Source organism: Theobroma umbraticum, unplaced genomic scaffold (genome assembly GCF_002168275.2).
Source record: "Theobroma umbraticum cultivar Fairchild unplaced genomic scaffold, ASM216827v3 scaffold_130.0, whole genome shotgun sequence".
Taxonomy (NCBI): Eukaryota; Viridiplantae; Streptophyta; class Magnoliopsida; order Malvales; family Malvaceae; genus Theobroma; species Theobroma umbraticum.
Genome location: NW_018397264.1, coordinates 3,913,275 through 3,938,175, shown reverse-complemented (window position 1 = coordinate 3,938,175; position 24,901 = coordinate 3,913,275). Strand labels below are relative to the sequence as shown.

General features: G+C 37.1%; 6 protein-coding genes, 1 non-coding gene and 1 pseudogene across 9 annotated transcripts; 5 read left to right on the top strand and 3 right to left on the bottom strand.

Annotated features, from left to right (window-relative positions):
- Positions 1-2,345: 2,345 nt before the first annotated feature.
- Positions 2,346-4,987, bottom strand: ING1 (RING/FYVE/PHD zinc finger superfamily protein). The gene is made up of 7 exons (XM_021435401.1): positions 4,828-4,987; positions 4,596-4,667; positions 4,223-4,410; positions 3,565-3,628; positions 3,350-3,449; positions 2,847-3,024; positions 2,346-2,751 (listed from the first exon to the last, which is right to left on the bottom strand). The coding sequence occupies exons 1-7, from the start codon at positions 4,853-4,855 to the stop codon at positions 2,638-2,640; spliced, it is 744 nt and encodes a 247-aa protein (XP_021291076.1). The 5' UTR covers positions 4,856-4,987; the 3' UTR covers positions 2,346-2,637.
- A 1,502-nt stretch (positions 4,988-6,489) lies between these two features.
- On the top strand, positions 6,490-13,391 carry LOC110421995 (Serinc-domain containing serine and sphingolipid biosynthesis protein). Of its 3 annotated transcripts, none has more exons than XM_021435745.2 (13): positions 6,490-6,980; positions 7,630-7,839; positions 8,187-8,263; positions 8,724-8,883; positions 9,027-9,051; positions 9,616-9,705; positions 9,925-10,096; positions 10,496-10,569; positions 11,674-11,743; positions 11,955-12,026; positions 12,373-12,506; positions 12,590-12,663; positions 13,121-13,391. In XM_021435745.2, exons 2-13 carry the CDS (start codon positions 7,695-7,697, stop codon positions 13,210-13,212), a joined length of 1,185 nt encoding a protein of 394 aa, XP_021291420.1. In that variant the 5' UTR covers positions 6,490-6,980; positions 7,630-7,694; the 3' UTR covers positions 13,213-13,391. The 3 variants fall into 3 exon arrangements, with proteins under 3 accessions (XP_021291420.1, XP_021291418.1, XP_021291417.1); XM_021435743.2 differs by having other exon boundaries at positions 7,627-7,839; XM_021435742.1 differs by lacking the exon at positions 6,490-6,980 and having other exon boundaries at positions 6,994-7,839.
- A 459-nt stretch (positions 13,392-13,850) lies between these two features.
- Positions 13,851-14,547, top strand: LOC110421446 (dirigent protein 18 pseudogene; annotated as a pseudogene).
- Positions 14,548-15,651: 1,104 nt separating this feature from the next.
- LOC110421236 (dirigent protein 18-like) lies at positions 15,652-16,786 on the top strand. Its single transcript, XM_021434771.2, has one exon. The coding sequence runs from the start codon at positions 16,028-16,030 to the stop codon at positions 16,775-16,777; it is 750 nt and encodes a 249-aa protein (XP_021290446.1). The 5' UTR covers positions 15,652-16,027; the 3' UTR covers positions 16,778-16,786.
- A 112-nt stretch (positions 16,787-16,898) lies between these two features.
- LOC110421235 (hydroxyethylthiazole kinase family protein) lies at positions 16,899-18,299 on the bottom strand. The gene has a single exon (XM_021434769.2). The coding sequence runs from the start codon at positions 17,950-17,952 to the stop codon at positions 17,128-17,130; it is 825 nt and encodes a 274-aa protein (XP_021290444.1). The 5' UTR covers positions 17,953-18,299; the 3' UTR covers positions 16,899-17,127.
- TRNAM-CAU (transfer RNA methionine (anticodon CAU)) lies at positions 18,091-18,162 on the top strand. Its single transcript has one exon. It is a non-coding gene; the product is annotated as a tRNA-Met (tRNA).
- Positions 18,300-19,568: 1,269 nt separating the features above from the next.
- Positions 19,569-23,249, top strand: LOC110421234 (Core-2/I-branching beta-1,6-N-acetylglucosaminyltransferase family protein; the record flags this gene model as incomplete). The annotated part of the gene is given in 7 exon segments (XM_021434768.2): positions 19,569-19,662; positions 19,665-19,781; positions 19,784-19,804; positions 19,807-20,031; positions 20,131-20,206; positions 20,354-20,469; positions 22,290-23,249. Coding segments are annotated over 7 exon segments (1,164 nt in total), but the record flags the coding sequence as incomplete, so codon positions are not given.
- Positions 23,250-23,329: 80 nt separating this feature from the next.
- Positions 23,330-24,525, bottom strand: LOC110421237 (uncharacterized). Its single transcript, XM_021434772.2, has 4 exons — positions 24,150-24,525; positions 23,992-24,028; positions 23,775-23,896; positions 23,330-23,688 (listed from the first exon to the last, which is right to left on the bottom strand). Exons 1-4 carry the CDS (start codon positions 24,462-24,464, stop codon positions 23,626-23,628), a joined length of 537 nt encoding a protein of 178 aa, XP_021290447.1. The 5' UTR covers positions 24,465-24,525; the 3' UTR covers positions 23,330-23,625.
- Positions 24,526-24,901: the final 376 nt, after the last annotated feature.

The following is a 24,901-nucleotide window of genomic DNA, read 5'->3' as shown; positions in this document are numbered from 1 at the left end:
TTTTTTTTTCAATTTTGGGTTTTTTTTTTTATTTTTAAGTTAGTGTAGTAACTGTAGGAGTGAATTAGGAGTTTGGTTGTAATGGGGCTAGATTGGATTAGTGAAAGTTACTATTTTTATTTTGATTTTTGTTTTTGATGAAGTTGAAAGTCCTTTAGGGAAATTTTGACTTTAGTGTGTTTTGGTTGGTTGGATGATGTTTTTCCAAATGAAAAAGGAATAGTGTTTAATTGGTTTTTGTCCAATTCTGGAATCATTTTGGTTTTTGGTTTTGGTCAAAATGTGGATTGCAAGAATAAGGGTTTTGGTTGATTTCTATATTTGGGTTGTAATACACTCATGTTTCAATATTTTGAACTAACTTTTTTGTTATGGATAGTGAGAGAGTTGCCATTGGTGAGCTCTAGCCTTGGTTCGTTTTCTTGAATGTATCAAATACACTAAAAGCATTATAAGCTGTACTCTGGAGTATCTTATGCCATTGGTGAGTGGCATTCTTCTTCTGGGAAGGCTGGTAAAATTTTGTACATAGCCTTGGATTTTCAGTGCATAAATCATCAATTCCAGAGATTACCGGAGAACTCATGACTAAGATTCATCGGTGTGATTGATTTGAATTGGTAAGATGAGGATGAACATTCCTAACTCAGTAGAGTGTGTAGATAATGAGTGCTGGCATGAAAAGAACAAGAAGTCAAATGTGTTTTACTTTGTTTGCGAGATTGTGGGACTGGAACTCTGGTCGTGTATCGCAGCCTTCTTGTTCAAATTGGGATGATTCCATGGATTTTGTTGTACAGAGGCTATAGACCACAGCTATTATATCTATGGAAAGCACTGAAGGAATACTGACTTGAAATTTTGCCTTGCAAGGTCTGGCCGTTTGTAAATAGTTGATTGCAGCCGGAAACTATCAAGCCAAACAAGTTTCTCGAATTATTTTGTTTATGTTATGCACAATGGTTTGATTTTGTTCTAACCATATACCTGGACTGGTATGCAAGTTGTGATCACTTGGGAAATTATCAAGGAATTTGAGTTGTTTTGCATATAAAAAATTTCTGGATAGGTATATATGAAAGGAAGAAATGGTTTCCTGCATCGGCAATGATGAAAATCTGTCTATAATCCCTTTCAAAAGTCTAATAGGGTTATTTTAGGTCATTAATTCCGTTTGAGAGGATTTATATTTATCAATTCTTTTGATTTTCAGTTATGGTTGTACATACTTTCTGCATGTATTAATTTGTTAATTTTAAGTCTCTAATTGTTTCAATTGAAAGGCATCTGTGCAAGTATAATGGAAAAGCAAGTCGAGGTAGTTTTGGTGATCAAGGACAAAACCATCTCTGCTTATAGTAAGAACTGGCTTGCATGGAGCATGCCTTTTTGGAAAATGAAAAAAAGAAAAGAAAAAAGACAAGTCTTCCTTAAGCTGTTGAGTGTGATTGATGTAAGCACTTGCAATGAATTTTTGTTTAGTGTTCTTATCTCCCTTTTTCTCGGTATCATGTGGGAAAGACTGCCAAAAGATCAAAACAACATGAGCTTCGACGGAACATTGCGTGAAAGAGCTCACTTCAATAAAATTAGCTGACACAGAAGTCAAGAACTCCTCTAGCGGTTAGTGCTAAGTGGCCCGACCTTGATACTCATTTTTCAGTTTCCCTTTTCCTTTGCTGCTTTGCTTGAGCAAGCAAAGCAAGTTAATCAGTGACTTCACGTTCTGGATGAAAATAGACAAGTTAACAGATTATATACCCTGCACGGAAAGCTAACATCAGAAGCTTGCAGCCCTTGTTGCCTCCCAAGAACTATTTAGGGTGTTTATCAGTGACTCAAGCATTCATTATCCATTCAAACGCATAGGATTTTAAGTGACTGCTGCAAGTGGCTGATTACCATCAAACCATAAAGTGCTTGGCCCTTTTGTTCCTGGTTTCATTGGGATCCATGTTGTAGTTTACTCAATCCTTGATGCTACTGCAGTTGTTCCAGCTATACTTGTTTACTTAACCTGGTGAGGCACACCTTGACGCTATTGTTACAACTGAATGCCGGAAAACTCATGAGCTGGGTTCTAAGAAGCCTTGTGACTCAGATAAAGTTCTGCTTTAAACTTTAGACGGCCAGTGTCTATCCTATCAAAAGGGACAAAAAGAACACAGTTACCAAGTCGGTTAATGCACCAACAATAGCACCCTAGACCTAGGTCTTAACACTCAACTTCATACTGAACCCTCAATGTTTTTTGTCTGCAGCGTGAAACCAAAGAGAGATGGTTTGTGGTAAAACTTATCTAAATACAACAATGTTTATTAGACTTTAACTGGCCAACAGCAAAATACCAAAGCATTATCTTCAATGCGAATCAACACTCTAAACAATTAGAAGAATTTATTTACAGCCTGGATCTCAAGCAAAATACTCTTAAACAAAATGGTACAAGCATCCAAATAGCTATATGGCACAGCTAAAATAGTTAAAGACAAAGGTTACTAGAACAAGAGAGAGATACAATCAAAGAAGCATGCAATTGAAAATGTTAACAGCATGATTATGTAGCTGTAAAACGTTAGCTTTAACATGACGGCTGTCCAAATGCAGTAGCACACTTTCCAGACAAGAAAACATTTATCATCCCCTGCCTTTACGACGATTTCTCAGTGCTGCACAATCTGAACAATACCATTTCCCTTTTGGCTGTTCTTTCAGACCAACACAGCCAAAGTGGAACCATTCTATCTTGCACTGTGAAAAGGAGCAAAGAGTTTCATCAGATCAAAAACGGGGAGTGCAAACAGAAATAGTTTCAGAGAAAATATATAAAGAATTTAGTTACATACATCAGGGTTATCACATGCAACCATCTCTCCATAGCTAACTTGGTTGCACAAACAGTAAGTGGGCTCATTAGGATCCACTGGCAAGTCTAGTTCCATACCAGTTGGATTTGCTGCTGCTGCCACCACTTCAGTAGCCGCAGCAGCTGCCGCGGCTGCTGCTGCTGTTGCCAGACGTGTTCTGCGGAAATATGTGGTTCAAATGATATCATACATACTAGTGAAACATATGTTGCATGTAATGGAAGGAATATGAGATTTTTTTTTTCTCAGTATGGTTTTTTCCAAACTCAAAATTCTGCTCCTTCTGAAAAAGGAAAAATACAATCCTTTACACTAGAATATGTTTCATACTGTTATAAGTAGTTTTAGCAAATACCAGTCATATTATATTGATAAATTAATATTCAAAAAAGAGCCTCCTCAGACGTAGGAATCAAAACTGGATGTCCATTGAACAACCTACAAGGAAACCATAAATGAGGTTATGCATGATAAGTGCATACTTTTTACGCCCTCCTCTTCCACTTTCACTAGGCCTTCCAGATTTAGTGGTACCATCATGACTTGGACCAGAGGATGCAGTAGCAGCAGCATTCTCTCTTTCTGCCAAAAAAACATATTACAGGTACGATTTAAAAATTGCAGTAAAGGTGGAGGGGCTTAAAAGCAAAAAAAGGATGCACTAAATAGCAGTGGAAGTGGAAATTCAGCAACATACCACGCCGTAGCTCTTCATCAGACTTTTTCAAATATTGATCAAGTTGCTGTATATGTGAATCAACCTGAAACATGATTACATCATAAACAGATTTAAGTGATAAGGATGAAAAGCTAGTTCCATCCAGCATTGAAATTTTAATATGCTTTCCGTTACAAGGGGGAGGACTTCATACAAATATGGTCAACTTAAAGGTAATATCAATTTGGCAATCATATTAAAAACAAAACCAATCAACTTTGAATTCTTTCCACAAAGGAATGATACAAATATTTACTTCATGAGAAAGAAAACCATCAACCATGTTATTGATATGACTTTGTATTTGTAACTCTTTGGTCACTGATCCATGTGACAAAGTAAGACCACACAGAAAACACCATAGCCTACAGACTTTTTAAGTGTTAACCACAAAAACATGCACCCAATTAAAAGATGGTAGAAACCCCACCTCTATCTCCTAAGGTTGCCAATGCGAAAAGAATCTAACAGCATTGAATACTTACAATTTTCTCCACTACAGCACTGCCATAGAACAGCAAAAATGCAAGCCAAGAATCAAAAGGCAATAGGAATTCTCCATCATAGTTATGGCAAATGCATCAGATAAATACATGCACTGAATCAAATATTGGAGTTCTGAGGAAAAACCACGCACTAAATCATATGCCTGAATTGCCAAGGCAACCTTTTCATCCGCAATCCTAATGCTATGCTTTTGTTCGTCAAGTGCCTCGTCTGAAAATCTAAGAAGTGAAGTATCTGGTGTAATGTTTCCAGCCCTGACCCCTCGTCTTATATCCTCTATTTCTTGTTCACAGCGTTGTTCATTTTGCCTCACAATTGCTGTTCACAAAAGCAACAAAAGGTAGTATTTCGAACTGAATTAAAATGGGATTTCATATCAATTGTTGATTTTGAATTTAATATGTTTGACGTTAATTTTTTTTTTCGTTGGATTGTTAACAAAGAAAAATTACAAATTTCAAATGAATTCCAAAAGAATTAAAAATTAACGAGTAAAGGAACACCTTGTAAACTTTTGTCAAGATCACGCATCAACGCATACTTTTTCTGAAGAATATTGGGCAATGCTTCCAAATCTGTAAAATTTTAATAAAAATAATTTAAAAATTAAATTAATTAGCATCTCATAGCAGGGAGTTTTAAATTAGGTTTTTTACAAAAAAAAATTAAAAATAAGAAACAAAAGAAATTAAATTAGAAAAGAAAAAGGAGAGAATTAGAAAAGGGAAAAGTTACCAGCTTGAAATTCATCGATGAAGGACATTTTAGGGATTTAGGGTTTTAGAGTTTTGGCAGTTGAGTTTCGATGGGAAATTTCCCAGATTTTCTTCCCGCCACTGGTGTAACGAACTTGAAGCCCTAGAAGCTCAAATCGGGTTACTTTCAATCCACCGAATGACATATTTAGCCTTACCGTCATCAGTTAATTACGAAGATGGGACCAACCTCGTTGATGCGAGTCTAAACGTCGGCGTTCCACAATGGTAGAAGTTGAAAATGTTTGAATTGAGCCTTGAAATTTCGTTTTATATATTTTTTAAAAAATAAAATTAATGTAGAATTGAAAAAATAAATATCTTTTCTTTACAGAATAAGTTTATATATATATATATATATTCCAGTTGTTTTATTTATTCTAAATAAAAATTAATATAAAAAATTACAAAAACATAACACACTCACTCATACTCAACATTTTAAGTTAATATAACATAATTAATACCCTCCCTTAGCATTCCTGCCTATCTATACCTAACCCAATCTTATTCCTAATCCTATCCCTTTCTAGGACTTGATCATACATATTCCCCACTCAACTATTAACAAAGACAAACCTAAACCCGATTATTATTAACGCCTAGAAAGACTTCTTGAGTTTTAGGAAACAGTCTCTCTTAGTGAAAGGCCAACTCACCATAATATTTTTACAAGGAAAAGGGTAATGTACAACAGTGATGAGACTTAAAAACTTGATAACATGATTAAGTCAAGTTCAGGTCTGACCACAAACTGCTGTCATTAGTTAACTTGTTGGTTTAGGATTGATTTCTTTCCTGCCCAAATCCAACAAAACATTTGGGAGCAAGAGAAACCACAATAGAGAGTAGCAGAGGAGAAGCCATGTCCACAAGTACAGAAATTTAAATAGAAATGGAGTAACGCGCCAAAGCCCCTTGGTTTACAAATTAGAAAGGAGTGAATGGTGGTGATGAGAGCGCCGCGTGATGGTGCTGTGCGGGTGGCCCCCACACGCTCTCTCAAAATCTGGGGAGGACAATTAAGGACATGATGAGTTTTGTCACGCCGTTTTTTGTCCTTAACCATGATACTTACTTTTTTCCCTCTTCATAATCAAACAATCATAAACCTTAATCCTTTACACCTCCCCTTTATTATTATTAATATGTTATAATATAATATATAATCCATGCTATGCTTGGGTGTTTAATTAGTCAGAAGACTCCTGCCCCACGAGCTTAATTTCTCCTGTCCCCTTCCCACATTTATTTAAGAATGTTTTCATTCTTACTTTATTTACAGCTTTTTCAATTTGTTTAAAATTTTAAAACCATTCCTAACCTAATAAGAAAGCATTTCATAACATTTTTGGGTTATAGCAATCCTATATAAATAAGGTTTATATATATATATATATATATATTTGAGAGTAGAAAAATTCTAACCCTGCTCATTAAGATCAAATATTTGAGTGCATATATCAACACTTAGTTAATTGATAATAGTATCCTAAGGTAAGGATGAAAATAAGTTTATGTTTACTAACAGTGAGAAGAGAAGTTTATATGCCAAATGAATCCTTTTTCCTTTTTTGGATAAATATGGAAGTTACTTAGCTTGTTCATAATGTGAAAACGTTAGTGAAGATGCTTCCTCACTTGTTCCCTTACACGTTTACTACTATTTCTTGTTGTCATGACTAATCCTATTGTGTTTGTTGTGTAGACGATGTTAGAAAATGAAAGAAACTTACAGGCTTCAAGATAATGAGCTGTATGTACAATGGTAGATTGCATATAACAGTCAAAAATGGACAAAGAAAAAGCAAAGCATAACAATAAAGAAAAGCAATGAAGCTTATGTTTCAAACTTTGGGTTAATATTGTTTGATTAGAATATCATCATTACATTATAAAAAAAGTGAACATGCAAAAAGGGCTGAAAAGAAGCAACGGCTATGTAGTATGTATTCGGTAGTCAGTAGGCTGCTATTCAATGCCTTTTTTTAAAAAAACTGCTTCTTCATGAGTGTTTGGTGCACTTCTTATTAGTTACTTTAACGCGTGCTCTGGGAGATTCATTTATATTTATCTCCTTGGGACTGTCAAGCCTCGATTTGCAGTCCAGGGATCGGGCCCCAGAAGCAAAAGGTTTGAAGTTTCAACCTTTCTCTTTTTCTTAGTGTATATTTTCTTTCTTTTGTATTACATTTATTATCATCTGGATTCCCTTGTTATCATGGCCGTCCAAGAGAGCTTCTTTCATGGTTTTGAGTGTTCTTCTATGTCCACAGTTAGATGATAAAGCAATGGGTTTCAGAATTTTGTTCTTTGTGAGAAAATGCTGGTATTCTAACCATTGCCAATGTAAAGTTAAACCTCACATTGTTTTTCAGAGAAAAGCATTATTTACAGTGGCGGTATGGAAAGATGAAATTTACTTTAAAAGATTTCAACATTTCCTAAATGCTTATCTGATTCAAAACATTCTTGAATCTTGGAAGAAGCTGTAAATCTGCTGTATACACTTCTGGATAATGCAATTCTCTACCATACTCCAAAAGTACATATTTCTGTTGTTTGAAATCAATTTAGAAAGCTTTCAACATTACAAGATATATGCACTCTGGTTTACCCAATTCAGTAGCACCTCCTTTTCTTTTTTCCTCATAGAAAAAATTCTTATGGTATTCTACTATAGTGTATGAAATATTACAGACCATAGTCTAGAATTGAAGTACTGAGCTATTCAGTTAACAACATTTTAATGCTTGAAATATGAGTGGGTCTGCTGCAGCAGTTGAAGCTAGCGTGTTACATATAAGTTCAAGCAACTCTCAGCTTGTTCAGCGGGTAAAGGCATCAATGGAGCCAACGAATGTGGATTGTTCCGCGGAAAGGAAGAAGTCACTCCGAGCCAGATACTTTTATGGCTTGATCTTCTTCATAATTAATCTTACTGCCTGGTTCATTCGTGATTATGGACAAAGTGTCTTACCCCGACTGTACTGTAAGTCAATTCCTCTCTGAACTCCAAAAAGTTTAATAGAATGTTCTCATAAATTAGCATTTGGTTTCGACCCTTTGTAAAGAAATTGCATAAACAAGCATAACCTCTAGAGCCATGACTCTCTTCACCAAGATCAACCTCAATTTGAGGATTGATATATTTTAATCTCAAATTGTGGGTCCTATTGGGCATATACTCCTTGTTGTACCCTTTGAATGTCATAATCTGCTATTGACATGTGCAGTTGTTGAAGAAACCTCTTATGAACATGGTTACAAAATATTATTTACATGCTTTATTTATTTTTTCTTTCATGTTTATATATGGCAAATATTTTTTTTTTACAGATAGAAAAGCTTGTGGAGTCGGTGGAAGTGATTGTTTTCACACAATGGGAGTTCTCCGTGTGAGCTTAGGATGTTTTGTATCTTTCATTCAACATTGTTTTGAGTTTTCTCAATCTTTCCAAAAGAAATTCTCAACTTTCTGTCATTATATTCCGGATTAAGAAATTGGAAGCTGGAATCTCACTCTTTGGACCTTTTATTTATCATCTGTCCATGATTATTTTTCTCCTATAATATGCTGCTTTCTCCTTCAGGAAAAAGGAAAAAATCCAATCTTTCCTGTTCATTCTTCCTTGAAGTTTTATAATGGGTTTTGGGATATAATGCTAGTTTCCTGCGTCCAGAAAATGTCTGAACCCTATAAGCAGTCGTAACATCAGAAAAAGTCCTACCTGAATCCTAGTCTTCTTACAAAATGCCAGAGCTTACCAATGCTGTTGAGTTTTAGGAAACTGTTTTATCCTTGTTCTGTTACTCATATACTTAGATTCTTATTTTCTGATCATTGAAAATCAGGTTCCTTGACATAGAGTTCAGATATTTTTCTTTCTCATGTTTCTTACCACATTTAGTACAAGAAAATTGTTTGAAACTTGCAGTAAATGGCACTCAGGATGGTGGGCGTTGAAGTTTGTCCTATTGGTTGTATCAATTGTGGTTCCATTCTTCCTCCCTCCAGATTTTATTCAAATATATGGTATGTTTGCTTTGAAAACCAAATCTAAGAACTTGAAAATTTAACCATAACTTAAACATTTAGATCATGAGGAGCTATCATCTACAAACTACAGAAAAGCTCTTTCTACCATAAACTAAGGAGCTTATTTTCTCTTCTTGCAGGAGAAGTTGCTCGCATTGGTGCAGGGTATTCTTTATACTTTCAACCTTTAATTAACAGCTCTTCATTTTATGAAATCATGCTCAACTATAATCTTATTGACATCATGGCGCAAATTGTAATCTAATATTACGACCATTTAAAGTGTCCTAAGGCAACCTGCCTTTCTGATTCAATATTAATCTGAAAAGACAATTTAAAGTTATCTATCTCCTATGCTTGGTATAATTTCATACTTTCTTCTCCTAATTGCTTAAAGCATGCCTCACATGTTACATAGATACTGAATCATTCATTTTCAGCAGCAAAATGATATATGAATCAGAATCAAAGTAAGTTTCAAGGCAAACCGGAATGGACTTATTACTTGCATGAAGAAATAGAAAGTTTTGATTAATTATATTGGGGCAGAATAACAAAATAAATTATTAGGACATCAAGAGGGCTTCAATCAGTAATCAAAAGAATTTATTGTCTCATTTTCAAACTCCTGAATGAAATTGACAGCAATGACAATGAATTTTGTTTTTACTTATATATTAGCTTCTGAGTATAAGAGTAAATATGTAGTTTTTTGCTCATGTGATATAGGATATTTCTCCTTCTGCAACTTATAAGTGTGATTGAGTTTATCGGATGGTGGAATAACAACTGGGCACCTGATGAGCAAAGGAAACGAAGGTATTTTCTACCTTCTAACAAAGGCTTTATATCATTAAGACTATAGAATTGGAGTGAACCACGGATCGAGGTCATGTGGCATTAAAAGCATAATCTTATCAAGTAATTAAAATGATTGTAATATAATTTATGGATAAGATAACCTTTTAGGCCTTTTTCATTTTCTTGAAATTGAATAAGCATTTGCTAATGTATAACTATCTTCATGTCTGTCTGCAGCTGCTTCTTTGCATTATTTACCTCAACAATTTTTTATGTTGCTTCAATCTGTGGAATTGTGTCTATGTACTATTTTTATGCCCCAAGACCAGCATGTTCTCTCAACATATTCTTCATTACATGGACTGCCATTCTGCTCATAGTGATGATGGCTATGTCCTTGCATTCAAAGGTATGCTTTTCAAGGAATCAGTTTCTTTGGAATATCATTTATTGCCAACTCTGAGGACTTTTCAGCGCTTTTTCCAATGATGCAGATAATATAACTTTGGGAAGGGGCTAGCATTAAAGATTTGCAAGCATATTTATGCATTTTGAGCATGTGGTTATGTTATCACTATGATGAACTTTTTGCATTTTACAGTGTGGAACATCATCTACTACCTGTGACAATATGAAACATGCAAATCTACTAAAATATGATTTTTATGGAACTTTTATGTGTTATTTTCTTTTTTCTGCTGTGATGTTGCCTCATAACTTCATTTAATAACTGACTTTTCTATGCTAAAAATTCTATTCATCTAAATGATTTGATATAAAGAGCATTACCATTTTATACTTGATGCAGGTTAATAGAGGTCTTTTGTCTTCAGGAATTATGGCTTCTTATGTTGTTTTCCTCTGTTGGTCTGCTATTAGAAGGTTAGGACTTCATCCCATATTCTAACCTGCTGCAATACTTCGAGTTGAAGGTCACCCTATATGAGCTACCTTGTATTTCTTGCTTCAAAATTTTATATCATGCTATTAATAGTGCTAATGAAAAACAATCTACTGATATATGGATGACCTTATTTCAGTGCCTATTGTGGATCAACATAGCGATGCTCTAATATTGCCCTCCTTGTGTTTTAATAGTTAGATAGATAAGTGTTTGCCTTTAAGATCAAGGGCTCAAAAGGCAGCAGGAAGAAGAGTAATTGCTTAGTATGTGCTTGATCATAATGTCACTATGAAGGCTAAACTTATCTGCAATATTTGAAATTTGGTTTAACTGCATATATCTCAGCCGGTAGATTATCTTGTAAATGTAGTGCATCTCCTGAAAATGTCACTTTAAAGGAAGTCTAAGTTTTCTCTACATCTTCTACTATATATGTTATGATCCTTTTTTCATTTTTACAGTCCAATTTATGTTATTGTTGAAGATTAAAGGAGGGAGTCACTCACTTTCATTGTTTGAGGGTCACTACTGGTGTCGTAAGGGCTCAATTTCAACTGTCACTTTAGTACCTCAGCAGCATTATCTTGTTCAGATTTGCCAATGTTGCTTCTATTTTATGCAAACCAGTTTTTCTTTCCAAATGCTGACATTTTAGGTTTGAACTACTATAACATGCATCTCTAGTTTTTTTATCAAACAAAATTTAGGTCTAGTTCTAAGGATATCAAATTCAAATCAATTCCCAACTTGCAATATGTTGGAAGACATTCCAGGGTCCAGAGTGTTTTTTTTTTTTTTATAATTGGGAGAGGGGAGATTTGAACCCTGCTCCTTAGACAGGGGATAGTGCACCAACCAATGAGTCAAATGCCCAGGTGCTCTAGGGTCTAGAGTTAATGTTGTTTTCTTCATTGATTCTTGATTGTTTCTCTGGGCAAACGACTCTAATTCATCAATGCTTTAAATTGATGTAATTTCCTGCATTTCTATTATTAGCCTCATATTTTGCAATTTTTCAGAGTTGCCTTGAGAAATTAATAAAAGAAAAAACTGACATCTGGTTTTACCACATGGCTTTTCAGTGAACCAGCTGATGAAAAATGCAAACTAGAAAAGCCAAAAGATGGACATGGTGATTGGACCACCATACTTGTAAGAGTTGGAAATTCTTTTTCCCAGCTTTGACTGGTAGCTATTTTCTGCAATTATAATCCTGTATATCGTACTTGTTAGCTCAAACCATAACAAAGTTGCAAGCAAACTTTGTCTCCCAGAATTGATGAAAATTTTGAATTCATCTCTCAGCCTCCTTTCCACTATATATTTCTCTGAGCGTTGTCTTCTGTTTTTTCCTCATTTTCAGGGGTTCCTGATTGCAATAGGTGCCATTGTCATGGCAACCTTTTCAACAGGGATTGATTCAAAATCATTTCAGGTAAAATACTCGTCTGCCCAGGCGTAATTGCATTTTTGTTGGTAGCGTAGATTTAAACAATGTAAATAAAGACACAGTTCTCAGGCATTTCGGAAGGAAAAATAAACTATTCTTGCAACCTTCTGCTGCATGCTGAGAATGAAGGTGCAAAAGTATTTCTGAACATTGGTGTTTTCAATGGCATTGATTTGAAGAGTATCTGCTGATGAATGCCACACAGCTATTTAGTGTGTCTTATTTGAGATGATTTAAAAAAAGGCAACCTTATACAGCTAAAGTTTAACCCTTATTTTTGGTAGTTATCAGTTTTGATAAGAAATATTGAGCAGCTCTTATGCTTTTCCAGTTTCGCAAAGATGAGGTGAAACTAGAGGATGATATCCGTTATAACTATGGATTTTTCCACATGATATTCTCCTTGGGGGCCATGTATTTTGCAATGTTATTCATCAGTTGGAACCTGGAAAATTCAGCAAGGAAGTGAGTAGTATATTACTTACAAAAATTTCTGAGAATACTTTTCAAGTGCATATGCATATACTCACTTTACAACAATCAATCAGATGGAGCATTGATGTTGGCTGGACAAGTACATGGGTGAAAATCATCAATGAGTGGTTTGCAGCCACGATCTACAGTAAGTGACTTCATGTTCTCCACTTCCCCTTCAGATCACTTCTGCCTTTTTGCAACTAGATGAGGTTTACTTCCCTAGTTGCCTTCAGTTTTTTTAAAAGTTATCTGCCTGAGATTATATGATTATAGAGTCAACTGGAAGTGACCAAACAAAACTATAGCAGCATCAAAGATACTCCCTTCATCCCCTATTTTAATTATATTCTTTGCCAATTCTATAGGTAATTTCTTGTGCACAATTTGGCTAATAAACAAGCACTTTGATGGAAGCATTTTAGGCCAACTAAGTCTTGACTTACAGCCAATATTTAATAACAATTTACTTTTAAAAGCTTTTCACATGAAATTTTCGGAGTGAAAGCATATCAAGTTAAAGATATGAACCTGAACCAGGCTGTGAGCTACGACTATGGAGAAAAAGACTAATACTTATCCTTTCTTTCTTTTTGTTTATACAGTGTGGAAGTTGATAGCCCCCGTTGTGAAGCAACCCAGGGTCATCAACCATGAGGAGTCTGTGCAGCAGATAAATGATTCAACCTTGCCGTGATTTTGTTTGGCAACTATGATTGTACTTCTCCATTGTTGTATTTCTTCATTCTTTCCCTCATTTTTTATTGGCCGGTTCTACTTGTCCAATTTGAGCTTCAAGCTTATGTATAAAACAAGCAAGAATTCAGAAATCTATCATGATTTTATAATGAATGAATGCTTTGAATTATTAATGATTACTAGCCTTCTCACCTCAACTGTGAATGATAGAATTGCTCTCTAGTATATATCCTTAGTCAAGGTTCATAACCCAGTGGGCATTTTATACTGCTTGTCGAATGACACCGGTTTAGTTGTAATCACAATTTGACATAATAATGACAATTTGCCAAATTTGGAGATTGGGCTATGATGAAACCATCAGATATATGCATCCTACCCACTCTTCAATGCATACGTTTTGTCCTTTGTAATCAAATATAAAGAAATTAATGCAGTAGAGCAATGGTTAGAGCAGAATGGTCTACATTTCCATGATCAGTGTAACTCAACAGCTTCACTGCATTTCAAAATTTAACAACTCCGCCCAATCTACTAGTTCTACATTAGGATCCAAGCCTGCAGTCTATCAGCAGACTGATTCCACATTTTCATCCTTGGTTGTAAAGATGTTCAATGGATTATTGACTTCGTTTTCCCCCTGCAACAGCAACTGGGAAAGAATCGATTCTTGAGTTATATATGCATGACATTCTTGGCGGGAGCAGCCCAACAGCAAGGCCTGTTACAGCCTTGCTAAGGAACATATATAGTGTGGCCAAGTACCTTTTGCTAAGCAATTAGGATTCCTCCCCCAGCAGGCGGGGTAACTATCCCCGACGCTAATGGTGCCCTTCCAACTGTTAATGGCAAAAATGGTAGTCCATTAAGGACTGGCCAGGCCTGTACAGCTTTTGCTGGAAAACTAAATAATCAAAACGTAAATCTTCATCCGTTAGGACCAGATGGCTTGGGACTAGGATTTGGAACAATGACTGTTATTGATGATATATTGACCTCCAGTCCTGAGTTGGGATCACAGGCTGTAGGCAAAGCTCAAGGAGTATATGTAGCAAGCTCAGCAGACGGAACAACACAAATGATGGCATTTACAGCATTGATTGAAGGAGGGGAACATGGGGATAGTCTTAACTTCTATGGTATATACCAGATCGGTGGCACCATGTCGTGTTTGTCAGCGACTGGCGGAACCGGTAAGTTCAAGAACACATGTGGCTTCGCTGAAGTAAGGGCACTCATAGCTGCCGGTCAGCATGTCATTGATGGTGCAGAGTCATTGCTGAGAATTCTAGTCCATATAAGCTACAGAGAGTGTTTCCAGACTATGAGTTAATATTCTTTCTGTCAAATGCTTGCTGGCATATATAGTCTGTAGTTTCTTTTATCCAACAAGATATTTCCAGTCACAAAATCTACAACCTTTTTCACCCAAAATATAATACATGTTGCTGGAAAACTACAATGGATATAATATTTTTGCTGTTCGTTACCCACTGCTTCATCTATGGAATATGAGGAATCAGATGACCACTAAAAGAAATGCAAAAATCTGCAGCATCCTCTATACTCGCAATTACAAACATCAGACAAGAACGTGTTGGCTTCTTATTAACCGCCAAAGGTTGAAAGTTTACTTCTTAGTGCACTAATTATGATAAATAGGAGTTTTCGACCAGCTTAAGTCTAAGCATATCCTGCAACAACCAAGTCAGACAGGGTCCAACTTAAGAATTCTGGTGAAGTTATTCTCTTCTCCACTTGATCAACTACAGCCAACCACTCCACAGTACCGTAGGACCTTTTTCCACCAAATCCATGAGATGAAAGATTATGCAGGCTAAAAACCTGCAATCCATAATTAAATTATATGCGGTTGGATTTCAGACAACCTGTTATCATGGTTCTTCATGCCTGCATTGTTCAATGTAAAGGCTCGGGATTGCCACAAGGAAACAACCAGAAAGTTGGCATGACTCAACGTGCCTCAGGCCAAAACATGATTACAAATTAGCTAACTTATCCTAGTAGCAAAGCTTCGAGAATATTGAACGACCTACATGATTGACACTAATAACAAAATTTGAAGTTCAGATGTCAAAAACTCGAAGAGGTTGCTGCTGATAGCCACCACAATTAGTTTTACCAATGAGCAGTGGTGATAAAACACCAAAAAGTTTCTTGCAACTGAAAAACAGTACATTGATAATAATCCATGCCAAGCATAATGCTGCATTTTTCTGTGAACAAGAAAAATTAGCACCCGTTAAAAAGGTCGAGTCATAATCTGTTCTGATAACCATAATAGATGCAAAATCATAGTTAGAATGATATGGCTGAGTCAAAGGCAAGTTTCGTGCATTTAACAAGAACTGAACTAGCATGAAGCTTGTGTGCCAGAAAAATAAAGAAGTGGCCATGAATAAAGGCCATAAGATTATAATTTGTTTTTAACTTACTGATGTTTAACTAGAAATACTACTAATAAAAGATGCACCCCTCTAAACTTCTAAAATTCAACTTTCAGTATCAGTATAAACAATCAGGAATCGTTGCATCCCATTCTAAGCTTGGTACTGCCAACATTTTTTTATTCATGGAAATGTTAACTAATACACCAAGAACAGAAAAGCAGAACGACTAGCTCCTGATGACTAATGTAACGCCAACCACTTCACCATTCCAAACAACTCCATAATCTGCTGTTATCCTCTCTATTTAATGAGCAACCATCATACTGTCTGGCGTACAAATTCAAAAGCCTCACTCCAGCAATTCATTAGAGAACCAAAGGCCCTCAGGCAAACATTAAAAAAATGTTCAAGCTACAATCTCCGCTTTTCATCACGTTGCTAATTGCTACAGTGTGCATCGGGACATGTTTCGCAGCAGTTAACCCGGCAGCAGCTACAGCCGAAGAACCCATTCTTGAGTTCTACATGCATGATATCCTTGGGGGAAGTAGTCCCACGGCTAGGCCAATAACTGGATTACTAGGAAACATCTACAGTGGCCAAGTACCTTTTGCTAAACCGGTTGGATTCCTGCCTCCACAAGGTGGAGTTGCAATCCCCAATGCCAATGGTGCTATTCCAACTGTTAATGGCATCAACGGCCTGCCACTAGGAACTGGGTTAGCTGGTACAGCATTCGCCGGCAATCAAAACCAAAACGGTAACCCCCAAATCCCTCTAGGACCAGATGGCTTGGGACTAGGCTTCGGAACCATCACCGTCATCGATGACATACTCACTGCCAGCCCTGATTTGGGGTCACAGGCAATAGGGAAGGCTCAAGGAGTTTACGTTGCTAGCTCCGCGGATGGAACAACCCAAATGATGGCATTCACAGCCATGATCGAAGGCGGTGAATACAACGACAACCTCAACTTCTACGGGGTGTACAAGATCGGAAGCACCATGTCGCATGTATCGGTGACAGGTGGAACAGGCAAGTTTAAGAATGCTTGCGGACTTGCTGAGGTTCGACCACTTATCCCACCAGGTCAACATGTCACCGATGGTGCTGAGACATTGCTGAGGATCACTGTCCATCTCCAATACTAAAAATTGGCCCTGTTGTCTTGAAAATTATGTGTTTGTTGGTGTGAAAACATGAACCTGGTCTGCCATCCCAGCTTCAATCTTTCAATGTAACAATTACAATGTTCAAAATATTTCTCCTTCCGTCTATATATACAGATGGCCAATTGTTAAATATTAATATTCTTAATATATTAAAATGAAAAATCATATATCACATTTTAAACGTGGATTATTTAACTTTAAATATTTTAAATAAACAAAAACATAGTTTGTAATTACATTATAATATCTGAAATTTGCTCTTGCTAACTCTTGAACGTAAACACTAAAAGAAAAGGAGAAGATATGGGCAAAAATGTGTGTTTTTTTTTTTACGAGGTGGTGATTTTAACCCGAGAAATCACGGCCGTTTGATCAAGTCCGTGGAGAGAATCAATCAAGTGCATCCGCAACGAGGCCGGACCTCTCGCCATCTCCATCCCTATCTCACCGGCCACGCCGAACACGGCCAACGCGGAAGCGGTTGCTTCCAAAGCCTGCAACGGATCAATCGCAACGAAAGCGGCGATCAACGCGGTGACAGCGCATCCCGTGGCCGTGATTTTCTGCATCATCGGCACTCCGTTTCGAGCTCCGACGACTCGATTCCCGTCGGTGACGATATCGACGGCCCCTGATACCGCCACGACTGCACCACAGGAATTAGCCAAGGATTTCGCGGCTTCGACGGCGTCAGTTGAGTCGTGAGAGCTATCCACGCCTTTGGTGAACCCCACGGAAGCATTGGCCAAGGCGATGATTTCGGAGGCGTTGCCTCTGATAACGGTGGGTTTAAGGGAGATAAGATCCAAACACGCCTTTAACCGAAAACAGGAAGCACCAGCGGCGACAGGGTCTAGGACCCAGGGTTTTTTAAACTTGGAAGCTATCTCAGCCGCAAGCTTCATGGCCGGTAGCCAGTTGTCGGAGAGTGTTCCTACGTTGATGTAAAGCGCGTGGACTTGAGGGGTGAAGTCTGGGGTTTCGTTAGAAGAGTGGAGCATGGCGGGTGATGCACCCGCGGATAAGAGAGTGTTGGCTGTCAGATCCATGGAGACGAAGTTGGTGATGCACTGGATTAACGGTGATTGGTTGCGGACTGAACTGAGGTGAGCCCATGCTATTGGACCCCACTCACTTTGCTTTTCGGCTTCCATTTCTGTCTTCTCTCTCGAGCTCTTCCGGCCTTTTTCTTGTTGCAATGACCCTCATTCCAACTCTTGAGCATATTTTAGATTTGTTCAAACTCTCTGACTCAAAGACCAGTAAAAATAGTGGGAGCCGATAAACCAACAATCAGAGTGGCGCAGCGGAAGCGTGGTGGGCCCATAACCCACAGGTCCCAGGATCGAAACCTGGCTCTGATAAAGAGTTGCTTCCAAATGATTCTTTTTCCTACTTTTTTTCAACCGTTCGATCACTGAATAACATTTATGTTTGATTATTCTTTTTTTTTCTGGTTCTTATACTATTCTATTTTAATTTATTGTAAAATAAATATAAAACGGTGACCATTCGATCACTGAATAACATTTATGATTGATTATTTTCTTTTTTTTGATTCTTATACTATTCTATTTTAATTTATTGTAAAATAAATATAAAACGGTGACCATTCGATTGCTGAATAACATTTATGATTGATTATTTTCTTTTTTTTGGTTCTTATACTATTTTATTTTAATTTATTGTAAAATAAATATAAAACGGTGACCGTTCGATCACTGAATAACATTTATGATTGATTTTTTTTTTGTTCTTATACTATTCTATTTTAATTTATTGTAAAATAAATATAAAAAGGTGATTTCAATCTCTATTCTACTGAGTAATTTTTTAAAAAAGAAAAATACTAAGTTACCATTGTATAAGGTTGATAAAATAATTTCTAAAAGAATTTGTGTGAAAAAAAAAATTAAAAAAAGAGCCAATAAGGTTTTATGTCATTTTACAGTAACAAATATGAACATTGACTAATTGACGTAAAACTAGCATCATTTTCATACGTGGACATATTTAATTTGAGATTGATTTATTTATTAAAGCAAAGACCTTAACAGTCCTTTGCACTGAATATATTCCTTGAATTTCTTTCTCATAGGGAGTGAGAGGAATAAAAGATTATGTTCCATTTCTTCAAAGAACTCATATCGGGCGCTTGGTAGCAACGATGACAAGGCACGAGAAACAGAGAAAGCCAAAACCAACACGTAAACAAGATTCATTCACTAAAGGAGCCTTTTATTTATTATTTACTTATTAACCGAACACAAGGTCAGTCAAACCAATCAATAACAATATTCCCTGTTTGTTAGTTCCCTCACTTTCACAAACTGCTTCACAATTTCCTTCTATTTACGCATGTATAATTAATTTAAATTAGTGACGATCTATTCCAACTCTATGTGATGAATAATTAAATAATTTCTAACAATTTTAATGATGTACACTATATGCAGATTAAAATAATATGAATATTTATTTTAATACTTAAATTCGACTAGGACTGCTTTACCTAACCACCATATTGGCCTGCCAAACAGGGCCTTGTTACTAAGAGGTGAAAAGCATACCGAGCCAACTGTCTCAAATCAACTTCTCCGGCACAACCACAACTGCCAAAGCCAGGCCCAAAACCTTCGCCACCATAATGCACCACCACCAACAACCGACGCTGCCACCACCATTTGCCCCTAACGGCCTCCCGAACATTACACGCCCCAAACACGAAAATCCACTCTTTCATTATATTTAGCCATCTTTTTTCCTCTTTATTATCTCCATCCCTTCCCCCTCATCATCCACCCTCCCAATCGTTTACCAAAATCCGACCCGACCCGACCTTTTCCCCGACCGACCCATCTCCCAACCGAGATCCCCTCCGGACCCGCCCCTCCCTCCGTTGCTTACCTCATATTCGGATCTGCCGGCGACTCGGCTCGGATCCTCCGGCTCCTTTTCGCTTCCTATCACCCGAGAAACCATTACTACTTCACCTTGACCTGTCTGCCCGCAGACTGAACGTGACCGATTGGCCGTTACAGTCCAATCAGTGCCCATTTTTAAAGCTGCCCAGAATGTCGATGTTATAGGGAAAGCTGATTATGTCTACCCAAGAGGGTCCTCCACAATCTCTTCTACTCTTCATGGTGCCTCCGTTTTGCTACGGTTGGCCTCGAATTGGGATTGGTTTATCTCTCTCAATACCGGCGATTACCCGCTTGTTACTCAAGATGGTAAGCAAAAAAATTTCTTTTGGGATTTTTTTTTGGGATCAAGTGTTTGGTTTTGTTTTTTGATGGATTTTCTTTTCTGGGTATTTGTGGAATGTGCAGATCTTCTTCACATTTTGTCATACTTGCCAAAAGATCTTAACTTTGTGAATCACACCAGTTATATTGGCTGGAAAGAGTATGTTAACTCCATTTCAACTTGTGCTATTTTTGCAAAATGCACATTCGGATACAAAAACGAAGTAGTATATTCGTTAGAAGAGGTGTTAAGTTGATGAATGTTGATTAATATTAGTCTTATGTGTTGGGGTGTTACTTATTGTAGGTCCAAGAGATTGAGACCGATAATTGTTGATACAGGGCTTTATCTTTTGGAAAAGCATGAGATATTTTATGCTTCTCAGAAGCGGGAATTGCCTAATGCTTTCAGGTTGTTTTCAGGTATGTGTTTACATCTGACTTCGTTTTGTTTTGTTTTTCGGCACTTCCTGCCCTTCATTTTTAATGGTGACCAAGAAAAACTGATTTGCTAAATATTGGAGCAAATGTGAAATGCACGTGTATTGTGTACATTCGTAATTAGTGGAGTAGCTGATGTTAATGGATAATGAACAAAGATAGCTTTGATTTAGAGTGGACCTGCAAAAACAGAGATGATTAAGAATGTGATTTGAATATATAGTTTTATACATTTGTGTGAGATCATAAAATTGTGTAGTTATGGTGAATGCAGTAATCATCTTACTATTTCTTGGACTTAGAGGCACTAAGCTTATGATACTATATTGGTTCATACACTCAGCATGATCCTATATTGGTTCATAACTTTAGATCACCTACTATAATTGCTAGAAGGTGGTCATTTCTGGAGTGTAATTCTCAAGGACCTCTCAGCTTGAAACCAACTTTTACTCCTCACCTGGTCTTATAATTATTGATCTAATTACTGTCTTGGAGGAGATGCAATGAACATCAACTAAATCAAATATTAGTTGCATGTGAGACTTCAGTTTTTGACTGGAGAGCAATCTGGTGAACTAGAGAGAGGGTTTGAATTCAGAAAATCAAGTTAGACTATGGATCCCACCTGGTAAGTTAAGGGTGGTTTCCTCGTGGTGTTGAGGATGCTTGCAGGAGCTAGAGTCTCCATACAGAATGCATCAATTTCAATCCAGGTTCATAAAGGGATACAGTTTGGAGAAAAGTAGGGAAGGGATAGGAAGAGCTACAGCAGGAAGCAAGTTTAGTCCACTGAAGAACGCTTGTGTCCCACAGCCTATTTTATAGGGACAGGAAATTTTGTAGAACTAAAGTGTGAGGGGGAGAGAAGGCAAAGCAATAAAAAAGGGAATGTGAATAATTATGAACTTAGAGACATCCTCCTTGCCTTTTTTTAAATTTCATTATTTGCTTGGTGAAGCTATTGAATATATTATGGACTGCTCAAGTGTATTGCTGGCAACATTCTTGTTTATAAATTGAAAAGATTCTTCTATGCATTTAAATTGCACTTAAATCATAGGCCTCTTTACATTTATGTAGCAGGGCCTGAGCTACGTGCATAAAGTAAGGCAGTTTTGTCAGCAAAACTGTGAGGATGGATCCCACGGTAAATGGCTCAATGTGCTATCACCTACTAATTCCATCATACATTTTCAAGTTTGTTAATTTCAAACTCATTGCAATTTCCTTTGCTAAAAAGAAAAAAGCGAAGGAAAAAAGAAGAAAGAAACTTTCCTTGCATTTATTAGCCTTAGGTACACTGTGAGCTATCTTTTCAGCTCTGAAAGAAACCCTTGCTACCATCTTGCCATGTAACTCAATTGATAAAACTATCCATTTGCAGTATATTGAAAAATGTTATGTGACTGTTGTAGGAGATTACATATGGTTTCACGCATATTTGTACGTCATTAAAGGTATAATAAGTAGGTTGAGGATCCCCCTTCCCTTGGGAAAATGTTAGTAGGGGCGAAATGCCCATGTAGAACATATCTACAAGGATCATTATTGTAGACAACAAGAGCTATTTTGATTCCATCCTCTACCAAGTTTAGATGCCCAATCTATTACTTTTTTATGGCCTTTGAAAGAACCAGTAAGCTCTCACTTGATCACTTCCTTTGTTGGTTATACATAACTGTTCTAGTTACACAAAATAATATTAGCCATTTTGTTGGCTGAGAAGTTTTTCTGCCGGCATGGCGAAGCAATGCAAAAGAAAATTGTGAAAGTAAAAGTAGAGATCTGGTCTTTTGCAGGTTCATCTTTTACAATGTTAACTCGTAGTTTCATCGAGTTCTGCATCCTGGGTACAGACAATCTTCCAAGGACTTTGCTGATGTATTTTGCAAACACGCCATATTCATTCACAAATTATTTCCCTACTGCCCTTTGTAACTCTGATCAATTCAAGAGAACTGTGATAAACCATAACCTACAGTATATAGCCTTCAACAAATCCTCTACGAAGAAGCCTCCCCGAATGAATTCTGCAGAATTTGATGCAATGATTCAGAGTGGAGCTGCCTTTGTGACACAGTTCCAGTTTGATGATCCAGTACTTGACCGTATCGACAAAGAAATTTTAAAACGTAGCCCTGGCAAAGTTGTACCAGGTGGATGGTGCTTAGGTGAGCCTGACAATGGCACATGTTCAGTTTGGGGGGATGCCCATATCTTGAGACCTGGTCCAGGGGCAAGAAGACTTGAAAAACGTATTGTTGAATCACTTTCAGACGGTAGGCTTCAATCCCAGCAATGTCAAGAAGAATGATCTGAGTCAATTGCCATGAAAGGAGATAATATGAAATGGGAGAAGAAAGAAGCAACTAGTGATAAGAGTTCTCTTTCCCTCAGTCCAATACTTCCTCCGGAGTTAACCGCGGCCCTCTCATTTTTTTAGGAGCACCATATATTTATCAAGCACCCAGTTTTGCTATAAATTTTTGAGTAGCAACGATTCATTTGTTATTGTACTCGGACATTTGTTTAGTAGCAGAAGAAATGTAATTTCCATCCTATTATATGGTGTGACACAGTGGGCTATGCCCATTCTTGGAATTTTGAGAACTTTCAATGTATAGTGCTCTTCTCCGAGTATTACTAAATGCTTTCAAGCCCTTCTCTTTTTTTTTTACTGACTGAACCATAGAGAAGGTTCCCTTGTGACTTGTATTGGATGTTTATGTTAATATGTATGAACTAAAGTACTGGTATTCCATCAGAAAGTTTTCTTGTGGAAAATACTAATTAATCTTAGAAAATTCAGCCAGATTAGAAATTTTGCAAGTAATATTTTAAGGCAAGGCATGTTCTCTTACCTTCAGAAAGGCTAGAGCAGCTAAAATGCGAGGAAGAAAAACTTTTAAAATGAAACGGAAGATAGAAGTTTCATCAAAATCTCTACCCTTCTAATTTCTGAACGAATTGCAGCCATTCTTTCACTCCTTAATCCAGATTTGCATCCACTGAACTGTAAAAACACGACACTTAAACTGAACACCCTACTGCTAGGGCATTGAGCATCGTAAAACTCTTTAGGGGCTGTTATCAAATTGTTTCTCATCTTCTGTAATAGCCTGGGCATTGAGCATCTCAAAAGTTTTCAGGGCTGTCATCCAATTGTTTCTCATCTTCTATATCAACCTCCAATATTTCCTGAGCGAAGGATAAACACTTTCTCAACATAAATTGGCATGAACCATACAGGCTTTGAAGCTTACGCTAACAAATTTTTGACTTACAGGGATTCTCTGCTTCAAATAATTTCCAACCCTGGCTACAACTGTGGAACGTTTATGCCAAAATCGACCTTTGAGACTAATCTTCACAAAGGGTCCATCCAATTCAGCTAGTTCAACTTGTCCTAAACGTATTTCCAGTTTAAAACTTTCAAAAATGTATTAAACGAGTTTATAGCTGCAGAAAATAAAAGTCATAATGTACCTTAAGAGGAGTCACCTGTTATGCCAACCGAAGTGTCGAAAAGCTGAGCAAGCTGCCAAAACAGACACCGATTTCATACATAAAAAATTGCAAAGGTATGATAAATTTACCAAGATTAGTAATTGAGATGAACAAACTATATACAAGAGAGATTGATGGCAAAAGATACTTGCCTCCACGCGAGCGTCAGCTAAGACAAGTTCGATGTTTTCCTCAGTCAAGTCCAATGGTGGAAGTGGGACTCCCCCTGATGCTGCTGCTTTTACTGCCCAAATTGATTCTAATGGTGATCTCCAACCAACAATGTGTAGAATTCTTGCTGCTGGTCTTTGTTGTTGTTGCTGTAACATCACCTTTGCTGGCGCGGTTCTTGGTCTATATACCCTACTGGAGATTAGGCCACCAGGAGAAGTGACTGCCACTGTTGATGATGATGATGGTGCTATCATTGTTTTGGGTATGTAATAGTGGCAAACCAGCAGATTCATTGACACGAGCTTGTTTTCTTGTTTCTGTTTTGAGAGCCCTTGGCTTACTGTGGTGTTTTTGGTGAACTTCCTCGTCGGAAATGGAACAAGGATTTGGTACCGTGGCCATTTCTGGACCGTTCACTTAACAAGATTTGACGAGTGCCTTTTGTCCCCTTCTCACTCTCCTTTTTTAAAATACTTATTTTCTAAATTCCAAAATTTTTTAAAAAAAAAAATCTAAGTAGAACCTTGGTTTTTACTTGTTTGCCATGTCCATTGCTTTGCTTTTGATAAAAAGTTGATAAAAGCACTGGCAATGTAGCATATGATTAACATTTAATTGCCTCTTAGACTAGTGTTCCTTGTTAACTAAATTGAGTAGCGTGCAGGATGCACATGACATAAACAAAACGAAAGCAAGAAATAAGGTGAGGAAACATATTGTTAAATCTGGA